The sequence below is a fragment of the Populus alba genome, chromosome 16, assembly GCF_005239225.2.
Source record: "Populus alba chromosome 16, ASM523922v2, whole genome shotgun sequence".
Classification (NCBI taxonomy): domain Eukaryota; kingdom Viridiplantae; phylum Streptophyta; class Magnoliopsida; order Malpighiales; family Salicaceae; genus Populus; species Populus alba.
This window is the reverse complement of record NC_133299.1, coordinates 12812604-12833844: the sequence shown is the minus strand read 5'-3', so window position 1 is coordinate 12833844 and position 21241 is coordinate 12812604. Positions and strand designations below refer to the sequence as shown.

The window sequence follows — 21241 nt, the reverse complement described above, 5'->3', positions numbered from 1 at the left end:
ATGTTATGCATATTATCGATGGACAATCTGAGGATGTAGCTTCACCAAAAGGGATGAGCATTATTATGAGTCAGAGACAATACATGACAAGGATTAGGAGCTTGCTTGTTCATGGTAATTCTCTGGCTTTACTTGATACTCAGCTAGAAAAAGCCATAGTGGTTGATGCTACTGTTGGTTAAAGGTCTAGTAGATCCAGACTAGGTGTAGCCCATGATGATTATGTGAGGGACAGACCCCCTGGGTCTTCATCCTCTTGATGTTGTCTCATTTGTTCTGCTAGTGAGCCACTCCGGCTTCTGGTGCATTAGGTGTTGAGTTCTTGGTTGCAGCTATTGGCTATTAGCTCCTACTTTTGTCTGCCTATTTGGGATGTTGTTGTTTTGTTGTGGTTGTTGTAGGCTGGATTGCAGTTGTTTACTAGGTTGTTTATTGATACATGTAGTCTGCTGCTAGTTTTCTACATCTGCTACTGATTACTACTGGAGTGGATGTTATTGTTGATATATGTGTTATGCTTTTGTAACTAGTTGGAATATATGATCGCTGGATGCAACCATTGTCTTGGGTGCTTTTAGCTTTTGTGATTCCTCTTACTTGGTTGTATGAGGGTTGTTATGTGGAGGTGGCTTTGATTCCCTGCTACAAGATACGTCTGTCTCCTACTATGATGGTCAATAATATGTGTTTGTTAACCTTGCTTGTTTGATATTTTGTTCAGGGAGTATGTTCCCTTTTTTGTACAAGGGAGCATGTTCCCTTTGTTATCTTGTTTGTACATGTCTTTATATCATGATTCATTGGTCCTCTAGCTTAATTTTGTTTTGATCTATAAAATTTCTTTCATTTGATTAAATTTTTTTTTATTCAAGTCACATTTATTTACATGTGATGGTCATTTTGGTTTTTTTTTTTTTTTAAAAAATAATATAATTATTTTGATATCTTTAAAGATAAAATTAAAATAACTCTTTCACAATAGATCTTCTTTTTTTTTTCATTTTACATTGGTTTTATTATATATTCAAAAGTTACTAATGAGAATTTTTATAATTCATATAAATTAAATATTATTAAAAAAAATTGTTGACTAGTGTGATTGGACCTCATGCCATTACGTCGGTGTATGCAAAATCATCCATCATTCAAACACTACTTTCTAGAGTGGCATATGAAAGGTATGGATGCCCTTACACAATGGCATGGCGCGTTGACCAAACACGCCTCTAGTTTGGCACCAACATTCATTTTTTTTCTTCTTATTCTTCTCTCTCTCCCTCCTCAAATTTAGTGATAACCCTTTTAAAATTTTGGACCAACCCTTTCAATGTTTTCCCCCCTTCATATTTGGTCCCTTTTTATTACTATATTTTTATTTGGAATAAACAATAAAATTACAACTATTTTTTTAATTTCTCCTCCCTTTTATTTTTTAATCTTTCAAATTTAATTCTTATTTTTTTTTATTATTTTAATAAGCTATAAAATCACAAATATTTTTCAATTTCAACCCCCTTTTAGTTTTTAATCTTTCGAATTTAGTTCTTATTTTTATTGTTATTTTTTTGTTTGGGGTTATTTTTTATATAATCTCATCCTTCATGGGTCTTTTTTTTCCTATCAAATTTGATCTCTATTTTTTTTTTATTGCTATCTTTTTTTTCTTTACAGTTTGTCTTCTATAAGATTATTCTTAAGTTCATTACCAAATCATCGGTTTCAAAGGTTAACAAGGGTTAATTATTTTTAGGTCTTTTTTCTAAATTGATTTATTCTAATTTTATCATTCAACATTTAATTTATTTGAAATTGGCTTTCTATATTTTTTTTTTTTCTTTTTATTGGGTTATTCTAATCTTGTGTCTATGATGCGAAGTTTGCGTGTTAACCCATATTGACTAAGATTTTTTTGTTGTTATTAAGGGGTTAGTCTTAGGTTCATGACTAGAGTTATCGATTTCAAAGATTAACACGAATTGATTTTTTATTATTATTTTAGATTTATTTATTTATTTTATTTCATCCTTTAACATTTAATTTATTGAAAATTAATCTTCATACTTTGTTTTCTTTGTTTTCTATTGGGTTATCTTGATCTTATGTCTATGATAGGAGGGTTTGCAAGTTAACCTAGGTTGGCTCATATATATATATATATTTTTTTTTTTAAATTATTATTTTTTTCATTTTTTTTCCTTCAATATTAAGTTGTTTAATAATTGAGCTTCATGATTTTATTCAATTTATTTTTGAACATAGTCACTTTGGTATCACAATTGGGTTAGAGATTTTGTGTCTTGACTTGGCAATAAGAAAAAAAAAATTGACATTATTATTAAATTTGATTTAACATGTTAATTATAAAAAACTTTACCCGACTTTTTGCTTATCCTAGACTTTAAATAAAATCATATGAGAGTTGCTAAAATATAGCCTAATTGACTTGACAAATCTAAATGTAACTCAGACAATCAATAAAAATATGGTTTAGCTATAAGAAAAAATTATGATGGCATCACCTTTTTAAAACATTGAGATGATGACATATTGATCTAGATTAACTTGGTTTATCCCGCTACACCTACAATCTAGGCCGTGGACTTCACCAAATTTAATAACTTTGGTTAACTCAACAAACTCATGATCTAAGTTATGGACTCAATTGAACTTAATAACTTTATAATTTTTAAAACTATATTTTATTCCATAATATAATAAAGAAAAATAGACTTCGCAAAACCAAGAATCAACCCAATGCCAAGATGTTTTGGAAATTGTAAGCATTGTTTTCTAAACTAAATTCCATTATGGTTTTAAAAGCAAATTTAAAAATAAAACATTAAAATAAAATCTTAGTATTTTATATTAATTTGAAGACAAAAATATTAATAAACATGATAAAATTATATAGAAAATATATTGAAATTTTTTTAAAAAATATTAATTCCTTGTTAATTGAATATTCAAGTGTTTTTTCCATGTAAGAATTGGAAACAAATATTAACTTTCCCATAAAAAAACTATGATATTATTTAAGAAAAATAAAAACATTTTAATAATAATAATAGAAATAGGTTGTTAATAAAAATATAGTGCATTTAAATCTAAATTAAAAAAATTAAAAACAAAAATAATACAAAGATATCAAGGTCAAGCATCGTGGAGGTGTTTGAGAGTGTGATTGTAGTTGATTTTCAAAGTACTTTTCGCTCAGAAATATATTAAAATAATATTTTAAAAAAACATTATTTTTTATATTATCACATTAAAATGATATGAAAATATTAAAATATATTAATTTAAAAATAAATAAATAAATAAAATTTAAAATTTTATTTTTTATTTTTAAAATACATTTGATATAATTTTGAATATAACTTGGCAGATCATGAGCATATGCAAGCATTAAATGGCATATCTGTTTAGACCAATCCAAAAACTAAAGAGGATAGATACCTACCTACCAAGATAAATGAATATATCATAAACTTTGTTTGATCTGTAGCGCTACCGATTTATTTGTAGGGCCTATTTGCTGGAAATTAAATTGTTGAACTTTGTAAACCGCGGTTGACTTACTGTGTGGTAGCCCTACAAAACTGAGCATTGTCCGTAATCCTTAAATTATCCTCGCATGGCTCTCCACGTGCCATGGACAAGTTTCTTGTTTTGTCTCTGTTAATTGATGTGAACTTCGGGAAAGATTATTAAAGGCGCATGCTCACAGCTAGCTTTGAATTTATTGTCACAAGTCACTGCTGCAGTCATAAATCAGAGATAAGATTTCAGCAAATTTGTTTTCTTGGTTTTTTTTTTTTTTTTACTAATAATGCAACTATTCCGCATCATTTAGGAGACAAGAACTTTCATCACTTATAAACATATGTTTAACCTCTCTCACAAAAAGATGTATTTTCAAAATAAAACTTATTATGTGATTCTAGTAGGACAATATTTTTTTAAGGGATCTATTATATGCAAGTTTGGACACATATCATTATTGGTGCTGTTTATAGAAACGTCAATCATGTGAAACTACTCACACCCCTTGCTGGGGGATTATGATTATGCTACTATTCCATATCGGCTACGAGACGAGAGCTTTGGTCACTTGTAAGCATAAGGTTCAACCTCTTTTCCTAAAAGGTGTATTTTCAGGATGAAACTCACTATATAATTTCAATAGGACAATACCTTTTAGGAGGACCTATCATGTGTGGGTGTTGTCACATGTCATAATTGATGCCATCTATGAGAACATTAAACATATGTGACTACTCAAGCCTCGTCTCTTAGTGACTCTGAACCAAATAATTAGATGACGACTTTTTAACCCACACATCGTGTGCCCATGTGCAACAATAATGATGTCATTATCCCATATTGGATAAAAGACAAGGGCATTGATCACTTATAAGCATAAGGTTTAACATCTATCCTTAAAAGGTGTTTTTTTCAAGATAAAACTCACTGTGTAGTTCTAGTGAGACAATACCTCTTAGGAAACCTACGATATGCATGTGTAGATACACATCATCAAAAACAAAACTAAAAGATTTAACTATAATATCATTGATAAAGAAAACCAAATACATGTAACTTACAAATTACATGGGCTAATTTCAATATATATTTTAATAGAAAAGCATAATATAAATACTTTTATTTTTGTAAGAAGGGTATCATGGGCCAACTTGCACTTAATATAGACCAGGTAGTTAAATAATATGATTTAAACTATAGGGAATAATGGCAGATGAGAGCTAAAAAAAAAAATTTGGCAACAATCAACCAAAACAAATGAGCTACCGATATTATACCTACAAAGAAAAGAAAATAAAATTATTTGGAAACCCATCATCACTCCATTATAGACATCACCTATCACAAAAGGAGCTTGTTAAGACGGTTCAAACCTAACTATAAAAATTTGGATGACAACATAAGAAGAAGTCGTATGGGTTGCTAGAGAAATGTCTCAAAAATATAAATTGAACAAAATAAAATAAAGTGAGCATTCACCTTTATTCAATAAATCAATACTATTTAATTCAAGAATAAAATTTATTATAAAAAATAAATTTAATAAATAATAACAAATTAAAAAAACCTGAAATAACCTAATTATAAAAAAAAATGATAAAACCAAAATTCATGGAAAGCTTAAAAAAAACAAATTTCAATATCTAATTAAATAATATTGAAGGATGAAATCGAAAAAACAAGTTGAAAAAAAAAACCAAAACAATCCTATACAAATAAAGCTAGGTTAATTTCCAAAGCTTGCTAGCCGTGAAATCTTAGACATGAGCTTAACCAAGAAACTCAAATCTAAACAAATTAAATGTTAAAGAATTAAATAGGGTAAAAGAAATACCAGTTTTTGAAAATTTTACAAAGCAAAAAAAAAAAACAATCAAACGAGTAATGATAAAATCTATTAAGAAATTTTTTTTAAGACAAGTGGAATCACAAAAAAAATATGCAACTCTAAAAATTATCTTAGATTACAAAAAAACAAATAGTAATTAAAAGATTAGGGATCAAATTCAATAAAGTAAAGATTAATGAAGATGAAATCGAAACAAAAATCTAATTCAATGAATTATTTCAAAAAAAAAATATCATAACCAAAAGAACATGGACTGAATAAAAAAGAAATAGAAGTTTAGAGGTTGACTTGAAAAATCATGTGGTGGGGCACAAACACTAAGGAAAACAGAGGGAAAAAAAAGAAAAGAAATGATCATCTATGAAAAACTAGAGTTCTTATCGGTGCACGCACCGCATATCCAAGGAAAAGATGTCAAGACAAAGCAGAATCCATCTTGAAATGACCTTTTTGGCCACTAGAATCAGCTACAGGCGTTGTCTAAAGATGGCAAAGCAACTAACACGTTTTTTTAGCATATGTCAAGGTATTTGTTTATTTCTTTTTATTTTTTAAAAGATCAAAATGCCCATGCCCCACCCCCAAAAACAAAAAAAAAATTGATTTATAAAATAACTAAAATACTCTTTGACCATAAGCTCACAAAAATAAGCTCAAATGATAAGTTAGTCTTTTAACTATACTTATAAAAATAAATATGCAAAAAAAACCCCATTGCTAGTTAAATATTTTTCTAATTCCAAGAATAATATGATAATTTAACTATACATAATTAAAAGAAATAATAGAAATACCTCTTTATAGCAAACAAACAAATTCTTTTTTATATGAGAAATAATGTAATTTAATTGTGGCAAACGAAAAGAAAATTTATATTTTTTCTCAGATTAATTTTAAAATGCCAAAATAATTTTTACTGCACAAAGATGATTTTACCCTTGATTATTTGTCTAAACTCCTTTTTTTTTAATATAAGAATAAGATAGTAAATTCATCGTATTGCACTATCTAGATGAATAGTGAATTGAGCTTGATCTCCCTCTTTATTTTTTATTTTATTTATTTATTTTTAATTAGGGTCGGTTTTTTGTCTCCATGTTATCCTTGCCGTCAAATCAAGTCAATGGTGGCAGGCCACAAAGATCCGAGTATTGAGGCTGTTAAAAAAAAAAAAAATCGATGCAGTCCTGGTTTTTTTAAGGAAAAAAAATTAAAAAAATTAAAAATGTTTTTATTTTATTTACATTAAATTAATATTATTTTAATATTTTTAGATCATTTTAATATGTTAATATCATAAATAATTTTTTACAAATAAAAAAATATTATTTTAATATATTTTTAAATAAAAAATACTTTAAAAAATAACCGTCACAATTAGGGGTGAGCAAAAAAACCGATAAACCAATTAAACCGAGAAAACCGGAAAAAAAAAAACCAAAAAAACATAAACCGAAAAAAAAAAAACCGAATTAACCGATTAAAAAAATCACAAAAAATTCCGGTTTGGTTCGGTTTTGGTTTCTAAAATCTGAAACCGATGGAACCGAACCGAACCGAACCGGTTCGGTCACCCAACACTTTTAGAAAAAAAACAAGTATAAATATAAACATTTTCTAACCTAGCCGCCCCCCCCCCTCCCCTCCCCCTGCCCCCACCCTCTCCCTTCTCTGTCTCTCACTTTTACCAGAATCTTTCATTTCCATCGGGCCACATAAGGCTTGTAAATTTTTGACATTCATCTTTCTTTGTTGCATACTCAATCCCCAAGCCCTCAGGGAAGCCAGAGATTTTCTCCATGTAACCGTGGCAGATCTTAGGATGTGTATTTCTGGTTTTTGTTTCATCAGGGAGATTGAACAATTCCTCTAGCACCGATATAATTTCCCTGTAAAATTCCATTGAAGGTTCGTTGTATACTACTTCAAAGAAGTTGTATTCCTCAAGTGCTCGCCGGATATCATTGCAAGCCGCTAGCCAGGAACTAGAGCCAGGCTCGAAGTTTTCCTTGGACAAATGAACAACAAGAATTTTTGGCACTGTTTCGGTTTGAAACGGTTTGGAAGGGGAAAAAACCGAACCGAACCGAAACGAAATTAATCGGTTTGAACCGGTTTTCGGTTCGGTTCGGTTCCAAAACTAAAAAAAAAAAATCGGTTTGGTTGTTTATTTTGATCCAAAACCGGACCGAACCGAAAATGCTCAGCCTAGTCACAATACTTTCAAACAAACTCACATTTTAATTTATAGCATTTTTTTTTTCATTTATATGGTGGTTTTGCCTTATACCATATAAATAAAATAAAAAAGTTCTAGTAATATATTTTAAGGAAGCAAGATGAATATGCAGCTGATTTTAAAATTTATAGATGAAATATTTCAAATTTTATATTTATTTATTCATTTACTTCTCATCGCATTCTATCTGTATATTTTATATCATATGTTTAATAAATTAGTACAAGTCTGAGCTTAATCTATTTGTCGGTTTATTAACTAATTTATTCATTTAGTCCTTTCAATTTTTAAACGTAAGGTTAAGCTTATTATATATATATATATATATATATATTTCCAAACATTATTGCTTTTTTGTTGTGTTTAAATAAATATTTGATATTATGATATATGATATTTTTTTAATTTTAATATAAATATATTAAAATTATTAAAAAACACTAAAAAATATATAAATTTAATATTTTTTTTTCAAACTAAATATATTTAAACACAATTATAAATTAACAGTTTTTATTATTATGATGCTGCCCATAAACATATCATAATTCAGGAGGAGCACAGTATTTCGGGTATCTTACACATCATTTATTATTTGCATTCGCAGTACATCTCATTTACTATTTTCAGAATGAGCACCAGGGGTGTACTATCAAATGCAATTATACATAAGCCATATTATACTTGCACTTTAAAAGGTTTGGAAAAAACAGTGGGTATTTACCGTGAATATAAATTTAATATACTATAAATTATACTGTAGATATAGTATATTTAAATAATGAATAATACTGTAGCGTTTGAAAAGCATTGTATTTTTTGTTTTTTAGTTCAAAAGTATAGTGGAGAGCATTATCTTTTCTATTTTACGTGCAAAAAATTATTGGTCTGACTTGATAGTAATATATATATATTTTTTGGTAACCCGGGGTGTCCGGACCAGCTTACGCGCATCACGACTAATCCCCGGACCTACTGAACATCCTGCAAGCTCAATAGACAAGTAAAGCACCGTGGGGGTGACAGGCTGGTGCACAGAGAGGATCGAATTCGGAACAGTCGCAAGGCAAGCCTTGCAGTTGACCACTGAGCTAGACCTCAAGTGCGACTTGATAGTAATACTTAATATTATTAGGTCTGGCTCACTTTTAAAAGGTGTTGGCTCAAGCTTAACTGTCTGATCTACAGCTATTTTATCTAGCTAGATCGTCAAACATTTCTAATTTTAATTTTTTGCCTTTATAATTTTTTTTCTTTTATTTAATTTTTTTTCATATGGTAAAGAGGAAATAAATTGATGGATTTTTTTTATATTGTACAAAAATTGGATGATGATAATTTTTTTTTTTTTTGAGGTTGGGTTAAATTTCCTTAATAAAACATGTTTGTTTTTTTTTGTTTCAAAAATGCTTTCAAAAAAATTTCAATTTTTTTAACTTTTTTTTTTAATTCAAATTAATATTTTTTTTGATGTTTTTGTATTATTTTTATGTGATGATATAATAAATTAATTTTTAAAAATAAAAAAAAATATTATCTCAATATATTTTTTAAAAAAATATATTTTAACAAATAATTGTTACGTAATAATATAATAACTAACGCATTAGCCCGCGCTAACAATGCTTTTTTCAAATGCAAAAATGCTTGAGTTTGGTTAAAAAACACGGAATATATTTTCAGTATCACCATCTTCAAATAAAATATTCTCTACACTAGCACTATAAATAGTACATAGCAGAGCAACGCTCAATACACTGGCAACTAATTTATTTCCCTTTAATTTTTTTCTTTTTAGTATATTTTCAATTTTATTCTCTTTACTCTTTAATTTTTATTTCTTTTCTCTTTTTTTTTTCATACTATAAAGAGGAAATCAATTAATAGGAATTTTTTTTATATTGTATAAAAGTTGGGTGATAATAATTTTTTTTCATTTGACGTTGAGTTAAATTTCCTTATTAAAGTATGTTTGATTTTGCTTTTAAAAAATGCTTTTAAAAAAATTGAAATTTTTTTATTTTTTTCTTTACTTCAAATAAATATTTTTTGAAGTTTTTGTATTATTTTGATGTAATGATTAAAAAAAATAATTTTACAAAATAAAAAAAAATGTTATCTCAATAATGTTTTTTTTTTAAATTAAGATATTTTTAATTTTATTTTTTTAGGATATTGAATCTAGCTTGACAATTAGACCTAATGTTATTGGGTCTCTCTTCGCAGCAACCAGACCTTGAGATATTAGGTCTGCTACTCTATACTCTTCATATTTGTTTTACATTTGAAAAAAAATTGTTATCAACTCACTGCGAAGCACAGATCAATATGCTAGTGTAGTATTTATTGTTTCAAAATAGAAAAAATAAAATTACTAAAAATAAGAGAAACAAGATAGAAGTAAAATTATGTTTAATAGTAATGTATAAGATAAAATGATTGTTTCTGTATCCTGTTTGGTTATGGTAAATAAGAAAAAATAAAATATACAAAAATCTATTTTACTTTTAATATATATTGTTATCAAACTTACATATTTTAAAAAATAATTAGATATTTTGTTTTATTATTTTATTTTATATTGAGTATTGAAATTAATAATATTATAATAATATTAATTATAAAATTAAGACTGACTTGATGAGTTGACCTGAGACCTTAATTGATCCGAGTTTAAGAAAAAAAAATAAAGGAATGATTGACTTGATCTAACCCAATCAAAAACGCAAATTAACCTAGGATAAAACATAGGTCAAAAACCCTTTGATTTTTTTGAAAACCATTAGTCAAAACAATGCTTTAATTATTTTTTTTAAAAAAATTGGGTCAACCAAGTTGACCCTCCCAACCCATAACATAAACCTTGCCTCGAGTAGATTCTCAAATCGGGTTTTAAAATTATGATAATAACAATTCTTATCCATATGATGACTTGGTCAACCAGTGTTAACCCTCCCGCCCCATGATCTAGGTTTTGTCTCCATCGACTCCCAAGTCAGGTTTTTAAACTATAATAACAACAATTTTTATTCTTACATTGACTTAGATCAATACGGGTTGACTCTTCTAATTTATGACTCGAGCCATGCTTTGAGTTGAACCTAAAATCAAATTTTCAAACTAAGATAATAGCCATTTTTATTTTATGTTGACCAGGGTCAACCCGGGTTAACCTTTCTGACATATGACCCGGGTCTTACCCAGGATCGACCTCAAGTCAAGTTTTAAAACTATGATAATAACCACTTTTGTTTTTAAATTTACCTGAGTTAACAATCAACCCCACTCATGACCCGAGTCTTGCCTTGGGTCGATTCACAAATCGACTTTTAAAACTATGATAATAACTATTTTTATTCTTACACTGACACGGGTCAACTCGACCCAGGCCTTGCCCCGGGTTAACCCCCAGATCGATTTTTAAAACTATAATAATAATTACTTTTATTTTTACGCTGATGCGAGTTAACCCAACTCATAACCCAAGCTTTGCCCCGAGTCAACCCTCGAGTTGAGTTTCAAACTATGATAATAATCATTTTTATTTTTTCATGTCTTATTTAAAATTAAGAGTTTTTTACAATGATATTTATGAATAAAAAATATTATCTCAAGAGATAAGTCTCTTCTGTACCTTTTATTTTTAATATATAATAATTCATTTTAAAATTATCTTAAAAATAAATTTATTTTTATATTTTTAATTAAATGTATTTTTATTCTCGTTAACTTCATCTTTTCTATCACAGAATAGATTCGAACACTAATTTATAGCTTTTGAGTTTCCAAAGGTTACAGACAATTGCTGATAAGGATGCTGTTTTCTGGTTCATTTTGGTTGTTTCCTATCGCACCCGCACCAGTGCCCATCCCCTTCAGCCACAGCTCCATGTTCCTCAAGTCCCACTTTCCTGGAGAGCTTGGGCAGAAAGCAAGCCCGTTTAAGATCAGTCTCGAACCCATGAGTCATATCCATTTCAGATTTGGGTGGTTCCTTAGATCTTTGGACCATGCATGATACTTCGGCTCGACTGGGATGTAGACCTCAATGAACTTCAAATATTCTCAACTTTAGGTTTGACTGAAAACATTTTTATATAAAAATAATTTTTTAATTTTTTTAATTTATAGTTTTTTAAGTGATGATAATAGAATGAAAGAAATTATAATATTTATTATAAAAATGATGATGATGGTAATGATAATTATAAAAAATATTAATATTAATAATGATTATGAGAATAAAAATGATTATAAAATGATAATTGTTCTAGTAATAATTAAAGAAATAACAGTAAAGAAATGATGATTATTTTAATAATAAAATGATAGTGTGTGTATATAATATATATATATATAAAATGATAATAAAAAAGTGAATGTGACAGTGGAGAGTAATTGTAGTTATGGTGGTGAATATAGTTTGTTAATAGTGAGGAAATTTTTTATGCTTTGGGAAGTTAAAGTATTTTCTTTTAAATTAATATTATTCAATGGTTAACCTTTGATAAATATTTTTCTATTGATTTATTGAAAAAAACGAGAGGAATTATTTTACTTTCGGTTGTTATGAAGCTTGCTTTTGCTTTTACCTATTTCTTTTTCCCAACATTTTTTCTTTATTGAACTTATATATCCAAGTCCCATTAAGGTGAATTTCAATTTCAATATAATGAAATATTTTCTATGTTTTTTTAAGAAAATTTCTCGTGTATTAAAAAAAAAAAACTTGTATTGTATAATATAATTCTAATTCTTAATCATAAACTAATTCCTCGTTAGCTTGGTATTTCAAAACTTGATAAAGCCTCTTAATAGGTGTTTTATATAATAAAAAGAATTTATTTATCTTGATGTGTCATATTCAAGTCTTGTTATATCTACACCCATCATAATCTTGATATAAATGTAATACAACCCTTACATCAAAATAACTATTTTAATAAATAAAAAAAAAAACTAAATCTCCTTGTAAAGCTAATTGACACGATCAAAAGCTTGATGTCTTCTTCTAAGTGCAGGATTGTTGAAGTAATAAATAACCCGGCAAGACCGGGATCGAACCACAGAGAGATTAATTGTATAAATTATAAATAACAACACAACAACAACAATAATAATAGTAATAGTAATAATAACAAGTAATAGTAATAATAATAATAATAATATTCAGTACACGGCGTTGTTATACCTGAGAATGATCTAAAAGATCGGGTTCATAAGTTTCCAGCCTATATACTGAGTTTATGAAAAATTCAAAAAGATATATTATATAATATAAACAGATTTCTGATGCGAATGAACAAGGCAAGACCAACAATGTCAGGATCTTTGATCAAACACAGAGCATACATAAAATATAACAAGTAATAATAATAATAATAATAATAATAGAAGTAGTAGTAGTAATACTACTAATAATAATAATAAAAGAAGAGGAGGAAGAAATTAATGAGAACTTTGAGATGGAAGATTAATGTAAGGATTAAACAACGATAAAAACAAATGTCAAGGTTAAATGATCCATTAATGGTACTTCAAACTAGTATAAACTCTTATTACTCAATTGGAAACCACACATAAAGAAGGTTACAATCAGATTATAAATTGTTAACATGATTACATTAGTTATCTTATTCGAATAATGCTAATACTTGTAAATGTTGGCAGACATTCATGATTATAACTTATGTTAACAACAAATCAAGTTCCTTTCATAGCTCAGGTGTCGGTTATACCATACAGTATGGGCTATGAAAGTGCCAAGTATTTGTTGTACCAAGTGTTATACAACATAAATCTAGATTAACCATTTAACAAGCAAAGTAATAAAAGTGAACAAGATAACAAATATAAAACATGTTAGTATCCAACGTTAAGGCCCATGTTAAGTTTATATTATACTTATTTTTACATCATTAGTGTACTCTTTTCACCTTAATATAATTAACTTAGCTAAACATAATGAAAGAAAGAAACATAAATGAACAAGAATAGAACATAAATGAGAAAGAAGTTAACTAAATAAAGGAAAGGAAATGAAGTGCATAAACTTGATATTAATGAAAACAAAACATAAGCAATACAAAGAGAGAAAGCAAGAGCATGATCTTGATCTGGAAACCAAGATGCCTCAATACATGGTAAATGTCTCCTTTTATAGGCCAAAATTTAAAACTATTGATTTGTTGACTAATTGATGAGTGGGTGGCCATATCTTGACTTGGTGATAATTCTTATCTTCTTGTCTGAACAAGACGTCATTGCTGACATCATAATTTGCATAGAATCCTCATGAAGCTTCTAGGAAATTGTCTCATCTTTCCAACAAAAAAAAAAGATGAGGTCATTTGGACTTCTAGAACTCAAAATATGCACTGAACACTGAATAGCGTCTGGGCTGCAGGACAACTTCAGACTTCTTCATTGTTCCTACAATTTGGACTTCAAAACGACCTTTTTAAATCTTGGGCTCCTCATAAAAGTTGTAGGCCTACGTCTTACCTTCCTATCCATATAAAATAAATCTAAATCCGAGATCTAGAACTCCAGATATGATCCAATTACCGAGCAATGTTCCGGTTTGGACTGCACCAACATCTCTTTTCTAAATTTGGCCATCTCTTTGTCCTTTCACTTTCAATACTTAAACTCATCAATCAATCCTTTCATTTATGTGATAGACCTGCATTTAAGATGAATATTTATCATAAATTAAGGTATCTTATAGTATTAAACTTGTTATTATAAAACATGCTTTAGTTAAGGAGTTATTGATACTTCAAGTGCAAAATGATGATATAAAACCTTGATAAACATGCACTTTTAAGTACTAATCACTAATGTTGACCTAAACTCAAAATATTATTCATTATAATAGTATAATGATGAATTTTTTTCTTCAACAATAAAACTTTTTAACCATGCATTGGAGCAATATAGTTTTTTTTTTTTATCATGATTTAATTATTATTTTCAAATTATACAAGGGTGAATTAATATTTTTTTATTTTTTTACAATAAAACGATTTAATTACCCTAAAAAGCAAAATCTACAAAACTATATTCCAATGATTTTTTCATCATTTTATCTTGGATTTTGGGTTAACATCAAGTTGGCTTAGAGACATTTTTGTATTTTACTAAATATTAAAAAATATTAAAAAAAACTTGGTGGCACATACAACAAGTGGAGAGCCCTCATGCCCTTTGAGCAATGCGCATGTGGATGTCCAGTGACCAATAATTACCTTCCGCGATGACATTTGAAAACGAGAGGAATTATTTTAGTTCCAGTTGTCATTAAGCTTGCTTTTGCTTTTACTTATTTCTTTTTCCCAACATTTTTTCTTTATGCATGTGTATTTAATGGGTTTATTTAATTAAATAAACTCTTAAACAATATCTAATGGGTTTGAATAAACTCAAATTAAAAATAATTATTCAATATTAAATAAATAAATAATTAAATAGAATAATAAAAATAAAGTTCTCATGCTAAATTTCCTCTACATAGTCTAAATTTGGGCGGATAGCGGGAATCGAACCCGCGTCTTCTCCTTGGCAAAGAGAAATTTTACAATTCGACATCTGCATTTTTTTTTTGTCTTGATCTTGATATTGACACGCAATACCTGGATCCTATTTGTGAATAGCTATGCTAGGTATTCTTTTTCAGGACCATTCCTATTACCTATTTAATATATTCCTATTATATTTAATTATATTATATTTAATTAATAGATTATACCTAATACATTTAATTTATTTATATATTATATTTAATTTTTTTATTCCATTTTATTTGAATAGAATTCAAATTTATATTCATTTAGAATTTATTAAAAATGAAATTTAGAATTTATTATTCGAAATTAGAATTTAGAATGATAATTTAGAATGATTTTCTAATAATATAATTATTTTATCAAATTAACACTTAATTTTACATTTACTTTCATTTACAAATTATAAGAAAATTTGACCCCTCCCTCTAATTTTTTTTTTATTATTTTGAATTTTGAGGACTTTTATTGAAATATATAGTAATTTTTGCGGTTATAAATTGAAAAAGAAATTTATAAATTATAATTTAAAAACTATCCAAATTGAACACTGTTATACCTCTTATTTACCAAGCACCTAGTCAAAAGATAATTTTGTCAATCCAATTGGGTGTTTTGAGTTTCTTATGGAAATCTGTCAAGGGTCAGAAATTTAACCATGATGCTTTTCTTCTACCTTTTATTTTTTCTCTGCTTCTTGTCATTTTGTTGAGCATTTGATAAATTTAGTATTGTTTTCTTTTTTACCTTGTATAACTGATACTTAGATCATTTTCAATCGAACAGATGGAAAGAATCTTGTGGAAGACATTGTCAAATTAGGCAGGTGGACGGAAGATGCCAAAGCACCTGAAGAGAGGGAGATGTAAAAAAATATTCCTTCAAATTCTTCCTCCTGCTGTCTGGATAGTACCCTACCTCACGAATAGTTTATTTAACGATAAAATGGCATGCCATCTAATGTGATTAGGACCCGTAGATGAGTTTTTGAGCAATTTTGTTTGACGTGGGGCTATATACCTGACCCATATCTGTTAGGGTCATATATATAAGAGTAACCTTGGTTTTCCCAGCTCGTTGATAAAGCTGGACATGCTTGCTAGTGCTGTAAAAGTGAATTCTGATGAACATATAAATGATACAGGTACACAGTACAGAAAAGAAATCGATATATTGGGTGTGACAGTTATATCTCGTGCCTTTGGAAATAAAATATTGCTCGTGCAAGTTTATTCTTCAGATTGAGAAATCATGCTTTTGCATATGGTGTTGATCTAGTTGGATGTGTAATCAAGTTTATGATTGAGGCAAACTACATCAGCTAAATAACATGCATTTTCAAGTTTTAAGGCCATGCATATTATCTTTCACACTTTTGAATCTTTGGTTTCATGGAACTTCCTTGCAAGTTGTGCTGCAAATTCCGTAATATTCTTATCAGAGCTTCCGCCTTCATCCACTGCTGTTTTGGCCAGTTTCATCCATTTATCAGAGTTCCTTCTCATCTCATTCCCTCTTTCACCTTCCATGACTTCCCTTATACACCCTTCTACCTCTTCTTTAGTGACAATCCCCTTTTCATTTTCCTTCACTCTAACCCCTACATGCCAAACATCGGCAATGCACTTTGCATTTGTTGGTTGATCAGTCCAGTGTGGCATTGCCACCATTGGCACTCCTAAGCTCAACGCCTCGAGTGTTGAGTTCCACCCACAATGAGTCATGAAGCAACCAACAGACTCGTGAGCCAGAACCTCTAGCTGCGGGCTCCAGGTCACAATCAGACCCTTCTCTGATGACTCCTCCACAAAGTTGCTAGGAAGTTTTTTGCTTTCCGATTCTCTGACTACCCACAAGAAGTTGCAGTCACTCCTCTTTAGGCCCCAAGCAATTTCTGCCATTTGCTCGTCTCCCAGTGCAGCCATGCTTCCAAATGACACATAAACCACTGAGCCAGTTTCCTTTGAATCTAGCCACTCATTGCAACCGTCCGGATTGGGTTTGAAGAGGCTGGGACCGTACTCTTTATCGTCCTCCAGCTGCCTGTCCAAGTAAAATGATGGGATCAATGGTCCTATTGGCTTTATTGACCTTTGGCTTGCCAACCAGTTTACCGCCTGATCGAAATCAACAAAATTTTGAGTGCCACAGAAGTAAAAGGAGTATATGGTATCATCTTACGTACAAAGAACAAAGAATTTAAATAGGAATTTGAAGCATTGCTGCTCTCGTATATGTTGCTTGCTTGTCAATCAATTGTTGACTAGTTGCTTGTTTGATTGTACATTTGTTTTCTTTGTTAAAATTTATATATGTACTAAGATCAAGACATATATTTCATATATAGAGGAGATCTTTAGTGGTACCTCTTCCTCCAGGGTGCTGAAAGTGTTGACAAAGATCCAATCAGCTTCCCTGAAATTCGAAAACTGACCGACCACATGGTTCAGTAGAAATGAATATTCTGATTCTGAATCCATACCTTGCACGAATGATGGTAGATCGGTAATCTCTAGTGGTGAAAGTGCTGGCAAACGTGAAACTGTTACCAGCAACTCCTCTGGTGGAATCTTTAGCTGCATCTCATGAACGTTGTAGTAGACATTGTCAACAGCACATGACTGTGTGAAGAGCGAAGCCCCAGCGAGGCCAAGCTGTCTAGCTGTGTCTAGAAGCCAAGGCAAGTGGGAGTCATACAGAAGGCAACTTATTGGATGCCCAGAAGAATTGTTTAGTTCTGCAACGAGTTCTGGCAATTTTCGTGTCACCGCAGCTCGGAATTGTTTTGAGTAGTCATCGGAGGAAAGCTTGCCTTCATAACTAACAAAATCTACGGTCACAACTTCGACGGAGCCAAGTCGGCGGGTATGCTTGGTCACCTTGCTCGAGAAGATCACTATTGTGACGTGGAGTCCTTTGGAGGCAAGACGCTTGGAGAATTGCATCATAGGGTTAATGTGACCCTGAGCAGGAATGGGTAGGGCCAGTACATGACACTTACTCTGTCTTTCTTGCTTCTCCATTAATTTCTCTACCCAAACCTGTCTATTTGCCTTCCATTCTCCTGTGGATATATATATATATATATATATATATATATATATATATATATATAAGCTGTATCCAAATTGTAGGAGTGGACCTTAGTCATGGTCAAACCACTTGGCAGACAAGGAAGGAACAAACGTGGTAACCAAGTTTACAAAGCTTGGAGGCTACTCAATTTTTTTTCTTTATTTTTTAGCACTACACTACAGTCAAGGAACTCCTGTTGAACAAAGGACGTCTTTGATTTGAATTTCAGGAATTCAGCTTCTCTAATATTTGACGACCAAAGGCCACCGCTTTTTTGATAATTGCACTGGATGATTGCACTGGCTATTTTTTTTAACAAATGTAGGAAGAGTTCATTTTTCATAATACACCAAACACTGGAAATTGTTTTCCAGTTCATTTTTCATAACACTACCAAACATCGAAAAATACTTTCCCGAAATTTATTTTTCAGGAATTCACTTTCCCCGGAATTCACTTTCCAGAAGGTCCTGAACGGAGCCAAAGATTACAAACATGTATATTAAGCATTTATTTAAATTGTTATTGATATAAAATTAAAGTCCTAGTATATCTATTAACAACAAAAATAAATATGTTTAAATTAAAACAAAAAAGTTACTTGTTGAAACACTCTAAAGTTATGAAATATTTAATTTTGTTAATGATGAATATTTTGTTATTAAAGCTTTATTGCTCTGCACTTGTACAATTAGGATTTTTTTTAATATATGTTTTTAGATTCTATCCCCATCACTCTGATTTAGATGTATTTTTAAAAAAATCTTTAAACCAAAGATTATATAATTTAAATATCTCTCAACAAGAATATAAATTCTAGATTCGGAAGGAAAATCAAAGCATACAAAAAGAAGAAAACACTAAAATGTGAGATGAGAAGGAGTGCATTAAAATATAAAAACATTGTTGAAAACTCTTCATTCATCTTCTTTTTATAGCTGATTTTGAAAGCTAAAAAATATTGAAGAATTAATCCTGGCAATAATCAAAATTAATTCCTATATTATCAATATTTGATTAACTATATACCACAAATCAAGAATTTAATTTGAGCATAGTGCCATAAATCTATATTCTTTAAAATGAAAAATTATTTAGGGATTAATAACATTTGGAACAAAAGCTTTTGGAAGAGATTAATAACATTTATGAGTTGAACTAGACAAACAACATGTTGTAATAAATAGTTCTTTAGGGACCATACCCAAGTCCAAGTCCTAGTTTACAAAAAAAATAATGTTTTTTTTACCCAAATTATTATTTTATAATAAATATAAACCTATACTTGAATAACCTATACTTGAATACGAGTTGGGCTAGACGAGCACGTTTGTTTAACCTCAAAACTCATTTTCCTAAGACCTTTCCCATCTAAGATTTTGGGATCCCTTTGAACTCAATTTTAACTTTTTAATTAACTATTTTATAAACATTGTGAAAACTTTGTTTTTTTCCTATGTGAAAAAAAAATTTAAAGGATTTCTGGTTTCACCAAAACATGTAAATTAATAAATTATAGATTATGTTGATGTTTTATGTTAAGAAACATATATTGAAGATATTAATGATGTAATTATCCTATTAAATTGTTATAAAAATACTTAATTGATGTTATCCTATTATAAAGTGATATTAAATTGTTTTTCTAGGTAATATGCTTTAATTGATGTTATTAGGACTTTAATTATTTACCTTGAAGTGCCATTTCATCTTTGATTATTTTTAATTAAGTATTAACATAATAGACGTAGATTTCTACCAAGTACTAACATCTAGGCTCAATCTTGACACCTAGCCTCTTACATATCTTGCGTCTGGCTTTCGAGCTCGCTTTATCAAATAACCTAGTTCACCCAATCCATTTTATTTAACAAGATTGATAATTTAAGCAGCTCATCTCATATGAAAATATTCTTTTTTGCTAGATTTCTAAGCAACACATTTATCTTTCACATAATCAACATGAATATGTTGGAATTTTTTTAGTTTTTCTAGGAGCAAGCATGCAAGATATTAATGATGTAATTATCATATTAAAATGTGATAAAAATACTTAATTGATGCTATCCTATTATAAAGGGACATTAAATTGTTTTACTAGCTAATATGCTTTAATCGATGTTATTAGGACTTTTATTTTGTTGGTTAATTGGAGTTTTAGGCCGCTCATTCCTCTAGCTATTGTCTTCTACTTATTACCGGGGCTGTGAAGTTAGCGTGGTGGGACCTTGACAATGAAGAATTGTAGCTTGAAGCGTCCAAATTCTCCACCCCCATGTTTTCTCCTATGTATTGACTTGGAAAATTCAAAATGAAGAGTCCCTAGCTACCGCCTTCTATTGACTTGAGGGTTTTTGATTTGGCGGCTTTTGGATTTCCCTTTCCTTCTTTAAAGAAGAATATATATATATATATATATATATTCTTCTTTTCTTTTCTACATGATTAATTAAGTTTATACACCCGTTTTCTGTAATTTTCCAAACTTTCCTCCCTTTTCCCACGTCACCGATTTATTCTTTTTTTATTTTTTTTATGCCCTTCCATTTCTGACAGAAATTTGGAAGATTCAATTCCCTCGTAAGGTTTTTTTTTTAAAAAAAAAAACATAATTTTAATCAATTCAGAATTACATCCCAAATCTATATATTTTATCAATTAAGTCCTAATTATTTCTCAAATATGCTATTTTGTCAATCTCCTTTAGTAGTTCAAGTTTGATTTGCATATTTTATACCCTAAAATAGTGTCGACTTGAAAACAATTTAATGTAAAGGTCAGTGTAATAAGCATATTCATGCACTAACAAGCAGAGAACTCCATAAAAAAACATCAAGTGAATCGAAGAGTACGGAATGCAAAATTCTTCTTAATTAGCAGGGAGCACTAATTTCTTCTGTATGTTTTAGGCCGCATGTCTCCCCATGTTAATTTTTTCTTAATTAGCAACTGAGCATATAGCTGGCTTCC

General features: G+C 29.5%; 1 protein-coding gene across 1 annotated transcript; it reads right to left on the bottom strand.

Annotated features, from left to right (window-relative positions):
• Positions 1–16347: 16347 nt before the first annotated feature.
• Positions 16348–18257, bottom strand: LOC118037586 (UDP-glycosyltransferase 74E1-like). Its single transcript, XM_035043623.2, has 2 exons — positions 17563–18257; positions 16348–17313 (listed from the first exon to the last, which is right to left on the bottom strand). The coding sequence occupies exons 1-2, from the start codon at positions 18217–18219 to the stop codon at positions 16564–16566; spliced, it is 1407 nt and encodes a 468-aa protein (XP_034899514.1). The 5' UTR covers positions 18220–18257; the 3' UTR covers positions 16348–16563.
• Between the last annotated feature and the right edge of the window lie 2984 nt (positions 18258–21241).

Bases quoted from the DNA above. Each gene is read 5' to 3' on its own strand.
- LOC118037586 (XM_035043623.2), bottom strand. From the start codon at position 18,219: ATGGAGAAGCAAGAAAGACAGAGTAAGTGTCATGTACTGGCCCTACCC. The intron at 17,314-17,562 runs GTACCACTAAAG...GATTTCGATCAG, and splicing joins TCAGCACCCTGGAGGAAGAG to GCGGTAAACTGGTTGGCAAG.